General features: G+C 35.7%; 1 protein-coding gene across 1 annotated transcript; it reads left to right on the top strand.

The window, feature by feature from the left end:
• The first annotated feature begins 19,204 nt into the window (after positions 1–19,204).
• On the top strand, positions 19,205–21,060 carry LOC145793887 (protein ACCELERATED CELL DEATH 6-like). Its single transcript, XM_082876775.1, has 4 exons — positions 19,205–19,481; positions 19,633–19,922; positions 20,004–20,159; positions 20,686–21,060. The coding sequence occupies exons 1-4, from the start codon at positions 19,205–19,207 to the stop codon at positions 21,058–21,060; spliced, it is 1,098 nt and encodes a 365-aa protein (XP_082732901.1).
• Positions 21,061–21,804: the final 744 nt, after the last annotated feature.

Below are 21,804 nucleotides of genomic sequence, written 5' to 3'. Positions count from 1 at the left end.
AAAAAGTATCACAGAGTGTAGACACCTCATTTTTTACCGCCCCTTAAGACTTGGGCGCCACTAATTGATCACTCGATGATCAAAGTTGTGCTATGCAAATATTCGATTTCTTCAGCAAGGAGAGCTCAAAATCCCAACCTTACACCCTATTTTGGACCAAAACTATTTTGACCAAAATTATTTTAGACCTTAAAACCCTCTCTTTCAAAATATTTTTGAAAATGTTTCTACGATGTTCTGAGGCTCGCATTTCATTAAATGTTGCGCTTTTCAATAAACTGAGCAAGGACAAAGTGAAAATAAATGGAAGAGAGGTGAACTCTTTGAAAAATCTTTCAAAACATCTTATTTATAGGTTTGGATTTGAAGAAAATACGAGGGGAGAGAAGAAAACTAGTTTGGGAGAAGTTAGGCATCAATCCGATTAAGCCAAAACTGAGCAGCCTTCACTAAAATAAGCATATCTCTTTTCACACTTATAATTTAGATATGAGACTGCCACCATTGGAAAGTAGACTTTTGAAGCTTCAATTTAGACTCAAGAATGATCTAAAACCGAGTCTGAATGAAGGAGATACGTTCGTTTGAATTTGGGCCTAGAGAGCAAATTTTTGTGGACGACAAGCCCCCATTTGTGGACGGCAGGCCACCACTTCTGGACGGCCAACCACTGGTAATTTTGGGCTTTTTGAGTGGTTTGACCCCTTTTCCCTCCTAGTGATGTGCCGGCCACTGGTGGTTTGCCGGCCACAAATAGTGGACGACCAACCATCATTAGTGGCCTACCGGCTACATTTGTGGCCTACCGGCCATTGGTGCAAAAAAAATTAGATATTTTCATGCCAACTGTTGCCAGCTATTTCCAGATTGCTCCACCTGTCTCTATATAAATATTTGGACCTGAGGCTCATATTTTCTATATATAGAGGACCTTCTCTATTGTTTTCAAGGTTAGAAAATTTTTGGGAGTCTCTCTCTCTACATTTCTCTCTCTCTCTTGCAAAATTGTGCACATTAGTTTAGATATACTACACTTTTGTCTATATCTCCTTCACCAAAGTTGTTCATCTTTGAGTTGAGATTCCTTGAGGCCTTCTTGGAGCTTTAGAAGGTGGTTTTGGCTAGAATTTGTGCCTAAAATTGTTGCTTGCTTCAAGAGGTATAACACTCCCCTTTTACACTTGTTTTGCATACTTGTTTTTTCATCTTTTTCAACTATTTTTGGTCTGTTTTTGAGTCATAAAAAAATCTGTTTTTGTGGGCTGAAATTGGTGTTTTAGGCCACTCAAGGTTAGAGGGGTGTCTCACCTTTCTTTATTCCTTGCTTCCAAGGCTTTTCCACCTTTGTTTCCCATTTTCAAGCCAACTTTTTTTGGGCCTTTAACCACTAAATTTCAAAGTATTTTTAGTGGCAAAAAAACATGTTTTGAAGCCCAAATTGGAGGGGTTAGCATCCCCTTCTTGTTTAGGATTGTTTTAGCTCTATTTTGGCTGTTTGTTACATTTAAGCTTTGTATAGCCTGTCTCTAGTGTAATTGGCCTCACGAGCGTGGTGTTTTAGGCTTTAGGCACTACTTGTTTGAGTTGATTACATGTTTGTAGTGCTTTTCTCACTTATTTTTAGCACTAATAATCTCTGCACACTACTAAAAAATAGGGTTTTTGAGTCGGCAGCATGCCGTTGCAAATAGCATATTTGCCGACGCAAAAAGTTTTTGTGACGGCGCTTCGACGACAACTCAAGGGACGAAAATGGTGGGGTTGCAAAAGGTTTTTGAGTCGGCAAGTTGCTGACGCAAAAAGTTTCAATTTTTTGAGACGGTAAGTTGCCGACGCAAAAAGTAGTTAAATGTTTTAAAAAATCTAATCCATAATTTTCTCATTGAGGCTCCCAAGTTTCGAACCCACTCCATTTGGATGACTTGAACCAAAGTCACCACACTAAGACCATTTCACCACTATACCTCTTTCTAATTTTAAATGAGATATATACTATTTATAGTATATACACTCAATATTAATATAAAAGTGTATGTATAAATAAATATATTTATTAAATATAATCAAGTAAATATATATATTTTGAGTACAAATTTTTTTTTTTTGCTACGACATCAGTTGCCGACACAAAAGGTCTATCTTTTGCGTCGGTAGATTCAACCGACTCAAGTAATGCTATCAAATATTAATTTTTTGTGTCGGTCAATGGTGCCGACGCTAAAGTTTTGGTATTTGCGTCGGTAACTCTGTGCCGTCTCAAAAAGACTAACTTTTACGACGGTAGAATTTGCCGACTCAAAAGGCCCTTTCTTTAGTAGTGGCATTTCTTGGCTTTTTATTTGCTTTGAGGGTTGTTTCAACCTAGGGATTGTTTAAGCTTGAGATTGAAGTCATCATGCTTAATGCTTTAATCCCTTTTAGGGGTTCATTACCAATAGCAAGATATCTCTCTCTTGCCTTAAACTACCCATTGTTTGACACTTCCTTCCCTTTAGAGGACTTCTTACCAATGGACTTAATTGGTTAAAGAATGGAAAGGCAATTAGAATGGGTAAACAAGTTGAAACTAAAGGTGTGCAAGATAAGAAATTGGTCTTGTTTTGATTTGTTCAATCGGACGTTAATTAAACACAAGGAAAATTGGGGCATTTCATACTTAAAGTGATGAAATATGCCAAGTTTCCAAGGCCTCCATTGCCCTTGATCATGCATGATAGGGTGATGGCTGTTGAGTCTTATTTGTGCATTCATTAACTTGTACATCTTGGTTCTTTGGCCATCATTCAATGAAATTGTTTGATTGATGGTTTTGGAACCAAATGTATCACTCATTTGAGATGTTTTGATGATAAGGAGAGATATAAAGTACAAACAACCTGTGAGAATACCCCATCTTGCCCTATTTTCTCTCTCTGTTGCAGCAAAAATGGTGTCTCATCAGTGGCCTGCCCGCCACTGCTACTGGCCAGCAACTCCCCAGTGTTAGACGGCACCCACCAGTGATTTTTGGGCAGAATGCTTGTGCAGTATGGCAGAGTTAATCTTGAGAAGGAAACAAAGCAAAAGTTATGCAAACAGAGGCTTTCGAGGGCAAACAGCGGATGTTCTTTGCGTGGAAACCGAGCATGCATGAGTCTCCCTCACTTTCCAGGACTAGTTAGCTAGTTACTTAGTTTAATTAGCAATTAATCATTCATTTGTTGTAAATTAATTATTTGTAGCTAATTAGTTTGTGTTGTAATAATTAATGAGTTTAGAATAGTTAGTTAATTCATTTCAAGTGTTGTAATAATTAGTTAAGTAGTTAGCTAATTTCATTTGTGTTATAATAATTAGCTTAATTAGCTTTTATTCATTCGGATTCTCCTTCGTGAGAGCAAAATGTAATAATGTGTATGTCTTCCAACTCCACGTCTTTCTCCGTTTTATTTAATCGCTTTTGATGGTTAGACTACGGACATGTTTCAATTAGCATACCTTATGCTCGCATCCATTCATCCTGTCTTGCATGCACCAAGGCTCGGCACATCATTCAAACTGCATTGTTATTTCAATACCTTCTTTGAATACGTGTTTAACCGCATGTTATCAAATCGATTCATATTCCATATTAGTAGCTGAGCCTATTAATTGCATATTGCATATGTTGCATTAGGCATCTTATATAGTTAGGAATCATGCATATTGTTTTAACTCGTGTTTTCTTAGCTTGGAGTACTAGGTGAGTTTTTGTGCTTTAGCATACTTGGATGAATGTGAGTGTTGCCATATCTAGCATGCTTATCATGAGGCTAAATGCTTATTTGATAAACTGTTTGAATGTCTGTGGATGAAGGCTTATTGTTTGAATTGGAACGATTCAACAAATGTAAGTTTTAAGTCCACTTTGTTGAGTGCCAAGTCAGTTTTAAGCCCACTATATTTGGTGGCAAATCCGCAAACTTTAAGCTCACTTGAGGTGGCAAATTCAAACCATTTTCGCAAACAAACATGAGTTGAATTGTTCAAAATTGAGCAAACTAGCCTATATTTGATTGTGCACATCACATAGTAAAGCTAGTCTAATAACCAGAACAAGAGCACATAATGTTTATAAAAATCATATCATGATTAGTAGAGGCCGATCTTTGATCAGGCGAATGGAGGTGCTCAATTCATAACCTTCCCTTCTCATACCTAAGTTCTCGAGTCGAGACAACTTTGGTGATAACGGACACGTGGCTTTTGGCACGAGTCATAGGTTTCTTAAATTTTTCCCAAATAAAATATTTAGGTGGCGACTCTGTATCTGGCAAAGCAGTCCAATTTTGACATTTTTGATTCAAAATTAATTTTCCAAAAGATTTTTCAGATTTGGACTCTTTGGTGTTTATCAATTTCACATTGCACTTGTGAGATTAGATTCAGAACCACAGGAGTCCGAACTGCAGGGCTTCTTTTCGAACCTTCCAAAAGAGCGCGCGAAAAAGGTGAGCTACACAGAGCTTCCCTTAATTCTAACTAGGTTTGCACCAAAAGAAACACTCAGTCATATGATAACTCAAGCCGAAGGGTTGGTGAGAAACCAAGCCCAAAACACCAAAAAAAATAAAAAATAAAAAAAAATAAATAAATAACCTGGAGCAGTAGTAGCCCAATAAACAAGACACCAGCAGCAGTAAATACCAGTAACAACCAACAAGCAAAACACCAGCAGCAACAAAACAGAACACCAACAATAGCCCAAAACTCCAACAGCCCTGAAGTAGCCAAGTCCCTAATGCTCAACAGGAATCACATTTGCACATTGCCACCAATGCAAACTCCGATTTGCTTCATGTTAAATATGAAGTCATTAACTAAAAACTGAGCTAGTTTAGGTGATGTCTTCGCCCATAAAGCAACTCAGTCTTGACCACCTCAATGACTTCATCAAGGCAAGGATTTGAGTTATTGAATCTACACTCATTTCTGAGCATCCAAATAGACCGCAACACTACTAGAGGTATATTTCTTCATATCACTTTCTTTGATTTCCTGACTTTAGCTCCATCCCACTAGAGAAGCAACCTTTCCACTAAATCCGACAATGCCCCAAAAAAACCCCACCACTTTAACATAGCAGCCCAGATATGCTAAGAAAAAGGACACAAAAGAAGGACATGGCGAGCAGACTCAGGCTCAGCTTTGCAAAGAATGGAATTAATATCTGAATTGCTACTCAAAGTCCCAATTTTTTGTAAAAACTCAGCAGATTTGATTCTATTTTTCCAAGCCAACCATCCGAAGAATTGGACTTTGGGTGGAATAGGCTTGAACCACACCAACCTGCAACCCCAAACTAAAGAACCAGTACTAATGCACCGGATTCCATCAGAACTCTACAATTTAGCATGCTTGGGTTTGAATAGTACTAGGATAGGTGACTCCTTGGAAGTTCTCGTGATGCACCTGTTTTGCTGCTTTCTTTTAGATACTTGACTCCTCTTTTCAAATGATCAATCAATTAATAAAAAAGCAAGATTCTTATTGTGTGTCAAAACTGATCAATTAATTAATACAAAAAAAACAGGATGCTTGTTTCATGTCAAGGTTGATTACTGGAAGAAATATAGTCAGGATGGATCAAGACTTCATTCCAAAATTGAAGAAAAAATGCAAAGAAGATAGAAAGAAAAAGGAAGCAAAAGTTATAGAGGAAAGAAAAGTACGAGTCAAAGAGAACAATAGAAGGGCTCAAACACATTTGATAGTGGCAGCGCTCATAGCAACCGTCACTTTTGCAGCCAGTTTCACAATGCCAGGTGGATATGATGGCAATCAAGGTCCACAACACGGTATGAAAGTTCTGTTAAGAGCAGTAGCTTTCAAAGCATTTGTCATTACCAACACTAAAGCTATGATCTGCTCAATTTCTGCTGGGTTTCTATATGCATCTGCCTCTTTTTACAATGAATTGAAAAGCAGCAAAACCGCCATTTGATAGCATTCTGGCTTATTTTAGTTACAATGGGAGCGATGGTGGTGGCGTTCATTACAGGCACTTACACCATGTTATCATATTCTATAGGCATTGCAATTACTACATGTATTGTTGGCTCCTCCTTTTTCTTTTTAATTCCCTAAGTCTTTAAGCTTTATAATTATGAGCAGTGGCGTAGCCTGGAATTTAATGGAGAGCACAAATTAATGATAACATCAGTGTTTTTTATTTGAATTTTTTGGATTAAATTTTTTAAAAATTGAGTTTTTTAGTTTTTCGTATTTTTTTGCTTTTAGTGAATATTTTTAAAATTTTAAACATTTTTTTTTTAATTTTTAGATGCACTTTACTTAGATGCATTTAAAAAGTAAAAAAAATTGCGAAAAAATATTTTAAAAATTAATAAAAACATAAAAATACAAATAATGTACAAAATTATCATTTTTTTTTGTATTTTTGGTATTTAGTGAATTTTTAGAAGGTTTTTTTCAAAATTTTTTTACTTTTTATGTATATTTATGTTAGGTATGTCTAAAAATTAAAAAAAAAAATTGCTTAAAATATTTAAAAAATTCAGTGAAAAAAAACACACGAAAAACAAGAAAGTAAAATTTTTTGAAAGATGTTTTTGGAAAACTCTAACTAAGTAATTTTTTTTTTTATTTTTTTTATAATAAACGACAATGAGATATTACTAAACTTAAATATTAAGAGTCCATTTAGATAAATGTGAATTTCAAATTAAAGGATTTGAGATTAAATTTTATATAAATATTCGAGAGTAACTATTTATAGGTAGATTGGAAAATTAAAAAAGAAGATAAGTTGAGATAGAAGTAATATATTTTAGTAGGGAAATTCTATAAAACACACCATAAAAAAAAAAAGTGTCTATCATATGTTGCAATTATGATTTTCGTAGTCTTTAGTCATGACACATTATAGTATTAGATATAATTTAGTTATAACTTCTTGCGGTTGGTATTTTGGTTATGACTATATATCAAGTAATAGTTAGTTATGATTCATTTTAATATTAGTTATGACCTATTATAATTTTTTATTTTTATTTTTATAATTGAAGATGTGTTGCTTGATTATAATTTATATAGTGGTCATTTTAGTTATGAATGGAAAGAAACATATGGAGACAAACTCTACATGTCAAATGTACCTAACAATTCAATAAATTTCATATATCTTCATTGAGGTTAATTATGTTTGCATGTCAATAATGATAGACATCACCATTATATTGAAATTTTCATAAATAATAATATAACTTATCATAGTCTCTTACTTTCAATCAAAATAACTATTGTTGTTTTTATAATTTTAAAAATGTCATTGACATTTCACTATAAATAATATTTTTATAAATTTTTTTATTTAAAATATTTTCTTTATGTTTGGGAGAAAAAAAAAATATCCAAAAACCCAGGGGGGCACGTGACCCCCTGGCCCTTGTGTGCCTTTGCCTCTGATTACGAGTGTATCACAGATCCAAAGTATGCCATTTTGTTCAAAAAAATTAAGGATTATTATGCAAGATCAAGAATAGATTTGCTTTGCAAGATGGCTATGAAGATTTTAATTTTACTTTTTCATTATATATTTTTTTTCCCCTTAATGTTTAGGCCAATAGGATGAAACAAAATGTAATTTCTGTTGTTTAGAGTTGTTATGGGAATGCATTTTCCTTATTTTATATAACCATCTGTTTATGTGAACCACAATCTCCTCAAAGTTTAAAGTAAAAGGCAGATTTGCAATACTCCCCTCGTGTTGGATTTGAAGTGGAGTAATGTTATAATAAACAAATTTTTATAATACGTCGGATAGTAGAGGCTGTTTGGGGTATTTTAAATAAGTGTATTTTTTTATTTTTTTAGACTAAAAAATTGAGGGAAAAAATATGAATATTTAAGTTAACTTTTTGACTTTTTATGGAAAAATGTGTATTAAAAAATTGTATAAATTAGTATGTAGGGAAAAATTAAGATTGAGAGTTGTGTAGCCGTAATTTTTGACTTTTGGTGAATAGTAATAATTTTTTAACTTTTTGAGTAACTTTTTGACTTTTTGACAACTTACCAACTTGGCCTAAATAAATTTGGTATAAAAAATAATTATCTTAATATTATGTACTCCTAGAAATATTTTATAGCGATTTACAAATGAAAAAAAAATTGAAAATTATAGCCAAAACCTCTCCCATTAGACCATTGTTTGAAGAAAAGGACGGCCCCAATTTATTTTGTTTCATAAACACTCTAAGGATGAGACGCATAATTGAATAAGGGTAAAGTAAAATATCATTTCTTTTTTTTTTTCTTTGACAATATTGTCATAGTAGCATGTTACTGTGAATCAAAGTAACATATTACTGTCAAACAGAGTAACATATTATTACATTACACCAATTTTGATGGTAATAATTTTTTTTTTTATTTTTAAGAATTTCATAGCCAATATAGATCTTGATGAGAGGATTTTAAAAATATTAATTTTATTAAAAATCGACAGCTAGATCAAAAGTTATATTATTTTAAAATTTAATATTTTAGTAATAGTGGTATGTGTTAGATTTTTCAAGAAATTGTTTTTGTCCTTATCCTTAATGCATTAAAATTTTATTATGAGAGGACTTTGACCAAATCTCTCAAACAAATTTAAAAAAAAAAAAAAAATCACCAAGTTCTGCAAGACTACAAAGACTCTAAATTTATGTTGGAAGAATGTTTTAGATGACTTGGTTATACGAACCTGTAGGAAAAAAATTCCATATGTCCATAATGATAACGATTACGATGACTACTGTATTTATAACCATTACAATTTTTATATCATTAGGCCCCGTTTGTTTTAGGCTATAGGGAGGGTATTGGGACTACTAATACCAAGGTATTACTAATGCCCTTGTTTATTTGCAGAGATAGCCTTGGGACTATTAGTTCCTTGGTATTACTAATACCCTTGAAAGGGAGATTAGTAATGAGGAGGTAGAGATGGTATTAGAAAATAGTGAAGGGATTAGAAATTTTTTTATTTTTTATATATTGAGAATTTTTTTTAAATATAATGTTTAATTTTTTATATTTTTATATTTTTTTATTATTTTATATAAAAATAATTTAACAATTCCTCATTATTAATTCCCTCACTATTAATCCCCTCACTATCAATCCCCTCACTAACAATCCCTTCACTATTAATCCCTTCACTATCAATCCCCTCCATTTTATCTCTCAAAATAAACGGGGCCTTAGTGAATTGTTTCTCACTCACCCTGGTTGTAGACATTTTGCGGAATCACGAAAATTCTTGTGTTGTTTTTCTGTGATGATTCTATTTTGTTTTTTTGCTTCCATTGCTTGGATGAGGTTTATTCCCAACAACATATACATGTCTAGTCTCTATCAGATAAGCTGTCAAATATGCTTTACATTGCCAAATGCAAGGAAGCAATTCTTGTGTTGTTTTTCTGTGACCATGCTATTTTGTTTTTGCTTCCATTGCTTGGATGAGGTTTATTCCCAACATATACATGTCTACTAGTCTAGTCTCTATCAGATAAGCTGCCAAATATGCTTTACATTGCCAAATGCAAGGAAGCAATGGCTGGAAGTGATAAGGAGAGCTTCACTGAGAATTATTACTCGGATTTTTTTAGATACTGGGATTAAGTCGATGATATCAGAATGACAAAGAATTAACATCATAATCTGAAAACACTAACACACATGGTTAAAAAAAAATAATTAAAAAAAAAATAATCTTGTAATCACAACGTTCAGTTACAAGATACCTTTGTCCATTGGAATTTGCAAGTTATCAAACACCGAAAAAGACTAATAAGAATTTTTCCACCTTAGAAAAGAACATAAAGAAAAACAAAAAAATATTCATGAGGTTATGGATTGCAACAAATGTTACACACCTCAATAAAAAAAATATTTAGTAAAATATTTTAAATGTATAATGTGTAAATTTGATTCATTCAAAATTTAATTCACACAATGTCAAGTTTAATTTTACATTATAGCTTCAAATTTTGTCCGTAATATGAAACCACAAGATGAATAACAATATTTACCGTTTGGAAGAGGTTTTTTATTTTTATTTTTCTGAGAATATGTGAACTTTTGTTTATAATTTATGGGATAAAAATTAATTATCCAAAACTAACCTTTTGTTTATACTTTCTAATTACTTTTGCTCAAGAAAAACTGTAACTAAAAACACCAAATAACTTCTTAAAGGCTTCGCAATTGACATATGAAAGTGACAATTACACTACAACATATAAGACTTTTGGCAACTAATTATTTTGGTCCCTAAAATCATTATTTTGGTCTCTAAATGGTTTTTGTGACAAAATTAATTTCGTCACTAAAAAAGTCACTAAAAGTGCGTCTAGAAAAGTCTTTAGTGACGAATTTTTGAAAATATCGTTGAAAATGACAATTAGCGACCAATTTTATATTATCACAAAATGTTTGATTTTACAAGACTTAAACATTTGGTCACTAATACTTCGTCACAAAATGTCCCAATCTGGTCGCAAAAAAAAAAAATAATGACATTTTTAACGACAATGATATTTGGTCGCTAAAAGACAAATAACTTTCTCTACAACGCATTTTCGTTGCTAAAAATTCAAAGTTGGGATAGCTAAAAATGCACAAAAATTAAATGTCATCCAATAATAAAAAGAAAAAAAGAACAAATTTGGCATCCACACATCAAAGACACTTTATTCCCAAATCATAATGAGTATATAGCTCTGAGTATATTCAAAATTTTCAAAATGCTTTTAAAAAGTTTCCAAATTCAAAGTTTCCAAAAATTGACATATCAAGTTACAATCTCAAAACTAGTATCCTTGTCAATTGGTATGTCATCACTTATCCTGGAATGGTGCAGCAATTGATATCCAATTCTTCACATATTTTTCAAGGACCTGCAGAACAAGATAATTAGAAGATTACACCAGTTCACATTGTCACATTCTAAACTTTTTAAATATACAAGGATCATTCACCTAATTAAGAAACTCATTTTTATTTACTTTGTTTAACAACAGGGAACCTTGCCTAAATACTCCTCTTAGATTGTAATAAAGAAGCTTTCTTCTCTAGCAATTTTACACTAGAAGTCAAACCCTACAGAAAATTTTCAGAAGGTAGACACTCTCAATAAAAGAGTTTTGTGCCCAAGTCAAGCCTTTTAAAACTTTGGTATTGCCAACAGTTCTTAGGTATCAAAAGCAGTTTTTACTGAAAACTTGTGCCCAAGTCATAATGTCAAATCTGAAAACAACAATTAGTTCTACCAATGTAGGAGATGCTAAGAGGTCTTGTGAATTTTTCATAGAATTTTACAAGAATTGCCCAATAACCAACAAGATGGGGAACATGTTGGCTAAAACTACTATCCTTGATATCATTGACTATGGCCATGTTTGGTAGGACTTATTTCCAACTTATTTTAGTTTTTAGCTTAATTTAAACTATTTTGATGTATTTGGTTCACCTTAACAATATAGCTTATACCTTTTCGTAAGTCAAAAAATAACTTATTCTTTGAGTGGGGAAAGAGAAGCTTAATTTTTAAGTTAAAAATCAGCTTATGTTCACAGTTATAAGCTATAAGCTGTTAAACTATAAGTTATAATCACTTTTTCACAGTTCTACCAAACAGGGCCTATAACTAACAATAGCAAGATGGGCCATCTGGTACTCATACTCAATGGCTCATCTTAATTGTGTATAATAAAGAAGCATCATTCCTCTTTAAAAAAGTACTTTAGAAAAGAAAGTTCATAAGAAAAATTTAATCTTTTAACTGGTATGCTGCCCACTTATAATTAGCATAAAACTTTTCAATCCATCATAGACATCAATGTGCATATTCAGGTTTATTATCAATTATCCTAAATTTTTCAATAAAATCATCTTCCATTTTGTTGCTAAACAGTTTTAACAATATTTATGCTAGGACAGTTTTGCAGTAGAGACTAGAAGAGTAAGAAAATAAAATAAATGTCATATATATTATTCATTATATACATGTCTAATATTCTTCCAACTAAGAACCAATCATTATTGCCTAATAATAGGGTGATTTAGAAATACAACCCCCTGGAACCCAATTCTTCATCTCCAATACGCATTAGATTAGACATACATATATACACACACACAAGTTCAATCTATGTAAAGAATTCTCCAATTCCAACACGCATTAAGATAAGAAACAAGTTCAATCTATGTAAAACACAGATTGAAACACGAATTAGTTTGCTTTGTGGATGCAAAACACAGATTGAAACACAAACAAGTTCAATCTATGTAAAGAATTGGAGCTCTTACAGGTCGATTACAGAGATCGATTACGATAAGAAATTGAAAGTTCAAATTGGAGCTCTTGCAGGTCGACTACGGAGATTGATTATGGAGAGAGAGAGAGAGAGAGAGAGAGAGAGAGAGAGAGAGAGAGAGAGAGAGAGATGCACCAAAATTTGAAGAAGATTGAGCTCCCAATCTGCCTTGGAGCTCCCGACTTTAGGGCTGAAGATTGAGCAAAGCCGTTGAAAGAGAGAATGAGAAAGTTAGGGCTGAAGTGAAGTGAGGTCTTGACTTTTCAAATGTTAAAAGGACTTTGATTGAGACCCCCACATGGGGCTTGGTGATTTGATAAGAAAAAAAAGAAAAAAAAACATTGACCAATCAACACCCAGTGGGGTAATGGGTCTCCCCAGTGGGGCTCCTGTCTTTTTCCTTGTTAAAATGATGAAAATAATTGGTTTCAAATTGTTTTTAATTGATAATGACGAAAATATTTGGTCCTAAAGATGCTAATAATATATTAGCAACCAAATTTATTGGTCTAAAAGAATTATGTAAATATTAAGTGAGAATATTAATAGTCATTTTTACAATCTTATAAGTAAATTATCATATGCTTAAATTTGTCCTAAAAGATTCTTTTTAGCGATTAAATTTAATTAGTCTGTAAATTTTAGTCTCTAAAAGACTAATTTCTTGTAGTGAATTAGGATACCTTGTATTCCTCACCTCCCCTGCCGGCCTGCCAACGATTTTCAAGACTTGAAAATCATATGCTTCATAAGTGTCATTAATTCGGTTTCACTTGATTTGAGTTAACTATATAGTGATGATGAGTATGCAAATGATTTGGGAGGAGAAACAAAGTTGGTGTGGGAGTGATTTTCTGACCACACTGCCCGCCTAGTAATCAGCTAGAGAGCACCGGCAGAATAGATGGCTTCGGCTGACCTGTAACAGAAAGAAAAGGCTCCGGCGGTGGTTCTTCCACCCGGGGGCACTCCAACGATCAAGTCAGTATATCTCTCAAAGATAATCAAGTATTCAACTCACTAGCTTGAGTATAGAAAACATATCTTAGACCCATGGGGGTGCCTCTCTTTTATTGCCAACATAAACCTAGTCCCAATAGGAGCCTAACTTCTATGGACTCAGGATTACTGCTAATCTGGAACTCCCAGTGGAATCAGGATAAACTCTCTAAGAGTCTTATCTTTACCCAAACTGAAGTCTTCTCCCAATCTAGGACTCTTGTCCATATCCAGGTTGAGTTCCCTCTTCATTCTAGGACTCTTGTCCCTTATCCCCTTATCTCGGATTCCAATATCTTCGGAGGCAACCTCGGCCTAGCCGAGATGACCTCGGCACAATGACCAAGACACGTGGCACCTCGGCTGACACGTCGGCGTCACCTTGCCACGTGTTGGTACTCTGAAAATATATCCCCACAACTGCCCCCTAGGTTCTATTACCTCGGCATTCTAAGGTGATGGAACCTACACTGTTCGTTCATCTGTGCCCCTTTGTCCGAGATCAAACTCGCCGACCTCAAAATTCCCTGGACTTTACTGTCTACTTCTGTCAAGTATCAAGCTTCATGCTTTCCAAGCTGCTCGAGATCACACCTCCTAGCCGAGGTTCTTGTTCCATTACTTCGTAAACTCCAAGAGCTTTACAACTGCTCCACTCTCATTCTTTGGTGGGTTCCTGACTTCCAGTCATCTTTTGACTCCGGCGATCTTCATATCGGCATTCATTTCTCTTGGTAGGTTCATAAACTCTTTTATTAAGCTCAATCTTTCATAACTCTTCTGAATCCGTTTACTTGCCCTCTGTTGTCTTCTATTTTCGTCTGTTTTCAATTTTTGAGTTGTTTGAATGTCTGGCACTGTTCTCGCTATATCTATTTTCTGTTGCTAGCATAGTGCCTGGGTCATTACTTTTCTTGTTCTTCACATACCTACTTAATGCCTGTGCACTTGGCTTTATTCATGAACTTTGTTGTCTTCTTGACTCTGAATTTTCTCTTTCTAGCTCTTTTCCTCAAATCCGCCATTGTTCCAAGCTTTCAAGCTTTGCAACTGTCTTCGTTCCTCTTCTCTGGTGAAACTTATGTGATTCTGTTATTTTCGCATCCGTTGTCAGACTTCAACAATTCTCATTCCGGCTTCCCTTTTTCTAGTAAGCCACTGTTCCTCCTGGTTTTATTTCTTGTAGCTTTCCAAGAAGCTCTGCTTCATTGTTAATCACCATTGCTATTTTACCCGTTGTTTTCAAATCATCTTCTTGACTACACACTGTTCACATATCTGTTGATTTCTGCCACTGTTCTTGGCTTGACACACCTATGCAATCTTTTTGTCTTAATTTCCTGATAGCTTTCATCACTATTTTTGATTTACGAACTACATTCTTGTTTCTGTTTTCTGTGTCTTTTCCCAGATTTTTGCTTTCAATCCTTGCTTTCAAAACTCCGAGGTGCCAATCGCCAAGAAGAGCTTTGATCAAACTCTTCAGGAGGTTGATGTTGAGCTCGTGGCTGAGAAGGCTGTTGAGAAGTTCTTTCCAACTGCCTTTAGGGGGTGAGACACAACCTACCGCTGATGCCGAGTAGTTTGCTTCCTTCTTGGAATTGAAGCCGAGGTAGCGGTAGAGAAGCTCCTCCAACTGACTGCCGAGGCTGAACCATTGTCGTCCGTCGAAGCAGATTAGTCTGACGTTCTTACTTTCAGTTCCTAGTTCTTTAAGGTCTTCATTTTTGTACTTGCCAACCTTCTCAGCTCTTAACAAGCTAGTTGGTCATCTCGGTTGATCATATCTCGGAAACGTCTTTCAGTGTTATCTCGGCTATACCAAACTTGTAAATTGCTACAAATTTCAACAAGTGGTAGACTTCATAATCTTCAGTTAACTCATCTTGTAATTTGCTCAAAAATTTCAACAAGTGTTAACATTCCTTACTCCTTAATTATCATTCCTTCCCCCTACACCTTCTCCCTGCCCCCTAATGTGAACGTAAGTTGTACTTAAGATCACATTAGGGAAGTTGGCTTCGTGCCGTAGTCACAGACCTGATGTGTTCTTCTTTCGCCGATGTATTAAAACTTCTGGTATTTAATTCACCCTCTTTAGACCCTCTTTCTCTTGGCCTTTGCAAACTATCATTGCTGTTTCTTGAAGCATTTATTCCTTTCACAATTCTGGTCACCACTTCTGGCGTGCACTTAGTGGTTCTAATCAAAACGACGTTTGACTCCGGCGAATCTTTTGCCGATATTTAACTTTGTGCACTCTTTAACTTGTAAATTCTCTCAGAATTTCAACAAGTGTTAAACATCATTTCGGTTTAACTTCGGTTAAGTATCATCTCAGTTTAACTTCAGTTAAACATCACCTCAGTTTAACTTCGGTTAAACATCATCTCGGCTTAACTTCGGTTAAGCATCACCTCAATTTAACTTCGGTTAAACATTATCTCGGCTTGAATTTCGGTTAAGCATCATCTCAGTTTTTGAAGATTTTCCTTTTTTTTGTCGTTTGTACTCTTGTACCTTTTTGTTCTTTAGATAATGTAAGCTCTGCATATGGCCGATGTGCCTCCTTGTTCTTGAATGTCTAATTCAACTTTCCTTCTCTGAATGCTTGTGCCTTTGTCTCTTCTTTGATTGTATTTGCATGATTTTATACTTAGAATATTTTGCCTGCCTCCTATATATTCTTTTGTGCAATTTTCTTGGGGTGACATACTTCGAGTATAAAATCCGGCAACTTTACTTCGGCAAGATATTGACCTGCAAACTTTTCATAAATTTCAACAAGTGTAAAACGTATACTGTTTTATTTTCAACTTATAAATTTTTCTCAAATTATAACAAGTGCTAAAGACGATCTACTTGTAAATAGCTACAAATTTCAACAAGTGTTAAATAATATACTTAGCTTTTTCCTCAACCTGTAAATTGCTGCAAATTTCAACAGATGATCATAAGGAATCATCTCGGCTTAACGTCATCTTGTAAATTGCTACAAATTTCAACAAGTGTTTAAGCATCTTCTTCGGGTTAACCAACTTGTAAATTTCTACAAATGTTTAAGCAATAACCTCGGCTTTACTTCGACTTGTAAATTGCTACAAATTTTAACAAGCGAAGAGAAACAGTAACCTCAGCTTAACTTCAACTTGTAAATTGCTACAAATTTCAACAAGTGAAGATAAGGAATAATCTCGGCTTAACTTTAACTTGTAAATTGCTACAAATTTCAACAAGTGAAGATAAGGAATCAGCTTAACTTCAACTTGTAAATTGCTACAATTTTCAGCAAGTGAAGATAAGGAATCAGCTTAACTACGACTTGTAAATTGCTACAAATTTCAACAAGTGAAGATAAGGAATAATCTCGGCTTAACTTCAACTTGTAAATTGCTATAAATTTCAACAAGTAAAGATAAGGAATCAGCTTAACTTCAACTTGTAAATTGCTACAAATTTTAACGAGTGAAGATAAGGAATCAGCTTAACTTCGACTTGTAAATTGCTACAAATTTCAACAAGTGAAGATAAGGAATAACCTCGGCTTAACTTCAACTTGTAAATTGCTACAAATTTCAACAAGTGAAGATAAGGAATCAGCTTAACTTCAACTTGTAAATTGCTACAAATTTTAACAAGTGAAGATAAGGAATCAACTTAACTTCGACTTGTAAATTGCTACAAATTTCAACAAGTGAAGATAAGGAATAATCTCGGCTTAACTTCAACTTGTAAATTGCTACAAATTTCAACAAGTGACGATAAGGAATCAGCTTAACTTCAACTTGTAAATTGCTAGAAATTTCAACAAGTGAAGATAAGGAATCAGCTTAACTTCGACTAGTAAATTGCTACAAATTTCAACAAGTGAAGATAAGGAATAATCTCGGTTTAACTTCAACTTGTAAATTGCTACAAATTTCAACAAGTGAAGATAAGGAATCAGCTTAACTTCAACTTATAAATTGCTATAAATTTCAACAAGTGAAGATAAGGAATAATCTCGGTATAACTTCGGTTAAATATCGTCTCGGCTTAACTTCGGTTAAGCATCATCTCGGTTTAACTTCGGTTAAACATCATCTCGGTTTAACCAACCTGTAAATTGCTACAAATTTCAACAAGTGGTGAACATCATCTCGGTTTATCCAACTTGTAAATTGCTACAAATTTCAACAAGTGGTAAACATCGTTGTCTTCTTTCTTCCCTCTACATGGCTTCCACATACTCCTCTGTGGACCTTATAAAAGGCCTTCAACCTGGCTAACTGTAGTCTGACCTTGTGTGTTTTCTTCTTATTTTCTGGGATCTGAGATCTGCTCACTGAGCTCTTCTCTTCCCGGACTTAAGTGTCAAGATCTTGTCTGCTGGAATCTTGGATCTGCTTACTCAGGTTGAGCTCTTCTCTTCTCGGACCTACTCATCTAGGCCGAGATCATGTCTTCTAGGATCCAGGATCTGGAATCGGGGATCTGCTCACTTAGGCTGAGCTCTCGTCTTCTCGGGCCTACTTATCTAGGCTGAGATCATGTCTTCTCGGATCTGGGATCCAGGATCTGGAATCCGGTATCTGCTCACTCAGGATGAGTTCTTTTATACTTGAATGTTATCTCCTTGAGAGCGCTCATGCCCCCTGTCTTTGCATCCCTTCTGGAAGGGTCTTCGTTCCTCCGCAAGTATCTATCCTTCCTTACCTGGAGGTCATCTTCGTTGTAGTATCCGCTTCGATCTGTTGTCTTTGGTGCGTTACCTTCCTGGCCAGCGTCTTTTACTCCGTGACTCTGGTCACGAGTTTCTGTGTTGCGGTCGTCCCTTTCAGCGTCGAGATCGATAGGTCTCCCACTCTCAACAGGAGCGTTGTCTCTAATCTGATCCTTCTGTCCGTCATTGGCCATCTATTCTTCTTTCTTTCCCACAAACGACGCCAAATTGTGGGAGTGATTTTCTAACCACACTGCCCGCCTAGTAATCAGCTGGAGAGCACCGGCAAAATAGATGGCTTCGGCTGACCTGTAACAGAAAAAAAAGGCTCCGGCGGTGGTTCTTTCACTCGGGAGCACTCCGGCGATCAAGTCAGTATATCTCTCAAAGATAATCAAGTATTCAACTCACTAGCTTGAGTATAGAAAACATACCTTAGACCCATGGGGGTGCCTCTCTTTTATAGCCAACATAAACCTAGTCACAATAGGAGCCTAACTTCTATGGACTCAGGATTACTGCTAATCTGGAACTCCCAGTGGGATCAGGATAAACTCTCTAAGAGTCTTATCTTTACCCAAACTGAAGTCTTCTCCCAATCTAGGACTCTTGTCCATATCCAGGTTGAGTTCCATCTTCATTCTAGGACTTTTGTCCCTTATCCGCTTATCTCGGATTCCGATATCTTCGGAGGCAACCTCGGCCTAGCCAAGATGACCTCGGCACAACGACCAAGACACGTGGCACCTCGGCTGACATGTCAACGTCACCTTGCCACGTTTTGGTACTCTGAAAATATATCTCCACAGTTGGCAATTCAATTTCTAAACACAAAAACACACCACAACTTTCACTCACATGGAAACTAGCTTATACAGAGCAACCATGGAAGGCAACACTGAAATCCTCAACCAAAACAAAAACCATCTCGAAAACTAGCTCATCCTAAACAATAACACTGTCCTCCATGTCTCAGCCCAATTCAGGCACATCCAGTGTGTCATGGAGATCCTAAACATGTGTCCCTCCATGTACCGAAAAGTAAATTCATGAGGTGACACTTCGCTCACATTGCAGCGAGGGAAGGACTATCTACAATAGTCTGAGCCCTGATTGAATATGCAAATGCCCTCGATGAGGACTTGGGAACGGGGTTGGGATGGCCAAGGACATGATGAGGATGAGCAATGAGGCAAAAGACACTGCCTTGCACGAGGCTGTGAGGAATCACCACCCGATTGCAGTCCAATTGTTGACACAAGATCCTATGTTTTGCCATCCTGCTAATAATGCGGAGGAGACTCCACTTTACTTGGCGGTGGAGAGAGGGTATGTTGGATTGGTGTTTGTGATCTTGGAGACTTGTACAGTACCGGCCTATGGTGGCCCTGGTGGTAGGATTGCTCTACATTCGGCTGTCATTCAAAACCTTAAAGGTGGCTAACTAAAACACATTTTAGAATTCTTCAATTGGATTTAAGCAAAGGATTGAAGAGAAAACACATTTTAGAATTCTTCTAAATTGCTACTAGCATAGTATTTGTTTTGTTTTGTTTTTGTTAATAATTTGATTTAATTCTGTTTTAGGATGTACACGAAAATTACTACGATGGAAGCCAGCCCCAAGCAAGGAAGCAAGTGCATGTGGGTGGACACTGCTTCACTATGCTGCACGTTTCGGTTATGTATTAAGAGCGAGAGACCTACTAAATGCAGATAAATCAGTGGCGTACATTGCAGACAAAGATGACAAGAACACAGCTCTTCACTTAGCAGCTAGCCAAGGCCACGTACGTGTAATCGAAGAGCTTATTGCACACTGTATGGATTGTTGGGAGATGGTTGATGGCAGAGGCCAAAATATACTTCACATTGCGGTGAAAAATCAAAAAAAAAAAGGCGGGGGGGGCAATTAATTTATCTTGCAAAATTTCCAGTTGAGCAGTCTTATAAATCAGAAAGACATTGACGGAAACACACCTCTTCATCTGCTTGCTACTTCTGATTGCTATGAGGCTGGTCTTGTAAAGCACCCTAAGGCGGACATGATGGCCTTCAACAACGCTAGTTTGAAACCTCTGGACGTAGTCTGCAGCAAAAGTGTTGAACCGTGGGTAAGGATGCCAACTTTGCCCATTTAGAAATGATTCTACAACATGGTATATACACTCATAAGCAAGGGTTTTTGTGGCATATATTTAGTTAATGCTCTTAGTAGATGCTGATACACTCATACACAGTGTTACCAGAAAAACAACTATTTATGTTTTGGAGATGAGATTTTTCAAAACATCATACACTTCCATTCGAAATAAGTGTACTTAGCGATCTAAAAATATTTCCTATTTATTTTGTTGACATTTTTCTTGAGAAAAAATGAGTAAAAAATGATGAAATAAAATTTATAGAAAGGGGAATTTGGGTGGGACAAAATATACATAAAAAGGCTGTAACGCTCTAACAAATTTGATGATAGAACTGATGTTACCAAAATGAATTTCAGCACCATACTACCCTATGATATACTTCGGACATAGACAGGATTTCTAGCGCTAACAATTTTTGGAAAATAGCATTTCAAGGGTTTCAGTTTTGGCTACCCATAATGATATCATTTAGATTTTCCTAAATTGACTTCAGAACACGAAATTGCAAGGTTTCACCAAAAGAAATTTTACAAATGCGGGTGCTAATCTGGGTCGGAGAGATGTATTCAATGGAGATAAAGATGAAATGGCAACCAAAGAGAGACATCATGTCCTTGAAAAAGTCTTACCAGCAGATATAAGAAGATCAGCAAACACCCATTTGATAGTAGCTGCACTCATAGCAATGGTAACATTCGTTGCTAGTTTCATCGTGCCAGGTGGCTACGATGCCCACCAAGGCCTCGACCATGGCACGACAATTCTAGACAGAAAAGCAGCTTTCAAAGCATTTGTCATAATGGATTTTATGGCCATTGTGGGGAAATGGATTTGGAAACATTTCTCGAGTCCTGATAAACCTTCGTGATCCTTGCAATGTCACCTGAAACAGATAGACACCTTCGGTCGGTGGTGTCAAAATTAACACTCCAACGTTCAAGTCAGCTTTTTTTCTCTGAATAATTGGTATCCCCCCTTCTTAGAGTTCAAGTTATTTTTTACATACCTCTTCCTGAGCTCCACTTCCACCTTTTATGGCGTCATTATCCTCCATCTTTTGTTCCATGCAACCTAGGCCCTTATCATTACCTTCCTTGGGCCCCTCTCTTGCTGATCTGTTTACTTTGATTTATTCGGCTTTGGGTGATCATATGGTCCAATGGGCTTGGGCTTTATTAAGCCCATATTGTTTGGGATGTTAGATTAGCCACTGTTTGTTAGAAATTCATTTTTATTCGGCTCCCATAGCCATGATATTTTCAACCACTGCCATGTTCATTTACTTCATCGTGGCAGGTGATTCAAATAGAGATAAGCTTCTCAGGCACTATGCCTCGCCTTATTGTCTCATTGTTATTGCCATGGGAGCAATGGTGCTTGCATTTATTACAGGCGTATATGTGGTACTAATGCATTCATTATTAGGCCTTGCAATCGCCTTGTATGTTATCGGTTGCCTCTCTTTTCCTGTTAATTATTTCTTACTCAGGAAAGCATCAAGTGTATAATTTCTTATTATTGCTGTAAATTAGACCTGAATTTTTTTGTTTGGCTCCTGGGAAGGCCTTTGTCTTCATGGTTGTTAAAACAAATTCGCAATACATAACCACTG

The sequence above is a fragment of the Camellia sinensis genome, chromosome 6, assembly GCF_055761805.1.
Source record: "Camellia sinensis isolate YWXY chromosome 6, ASM5576180v1, whole genome shotgun sequence".
NCBI classification, from domain to species: domain Eukaryota; kingdom Viridiplantae; phylum Streptophyta; class Magnoliopsida; order Ericales; family Theaceae; genus Camellia; species Camellia sinensis.
The sequence above is the reverse complement of the archived record's forward strand: the minus strand, read 5'-3'. Positions and strand labels throughout refer to the sequence as shown.

Excerpts from the sequence above, each read along its gene's own strand:
- LOC145793887 (XM_082876775.1), top strand. The coding sequence starts at position 19,205 with ATGGCCAAGGACATGATGAGGATGAGCAATGAGGCAAAAGACACTGCC. Across the intron at positions 19,923-20,003 it reads AAAATATACTTCACATTGCG|AAAGACATTGACGGAAACAC; the intron begins GTGAAAAATCAA and ends CTTATAAATCAG. Across the intron at positions 20,160-20,685 it reads GCAAAAGTGTTGAACCGTGG|AACACGAAATTGCAAGGTTT; the intron begins GTAAGGATGCCA and ends AATTGACTTCAG.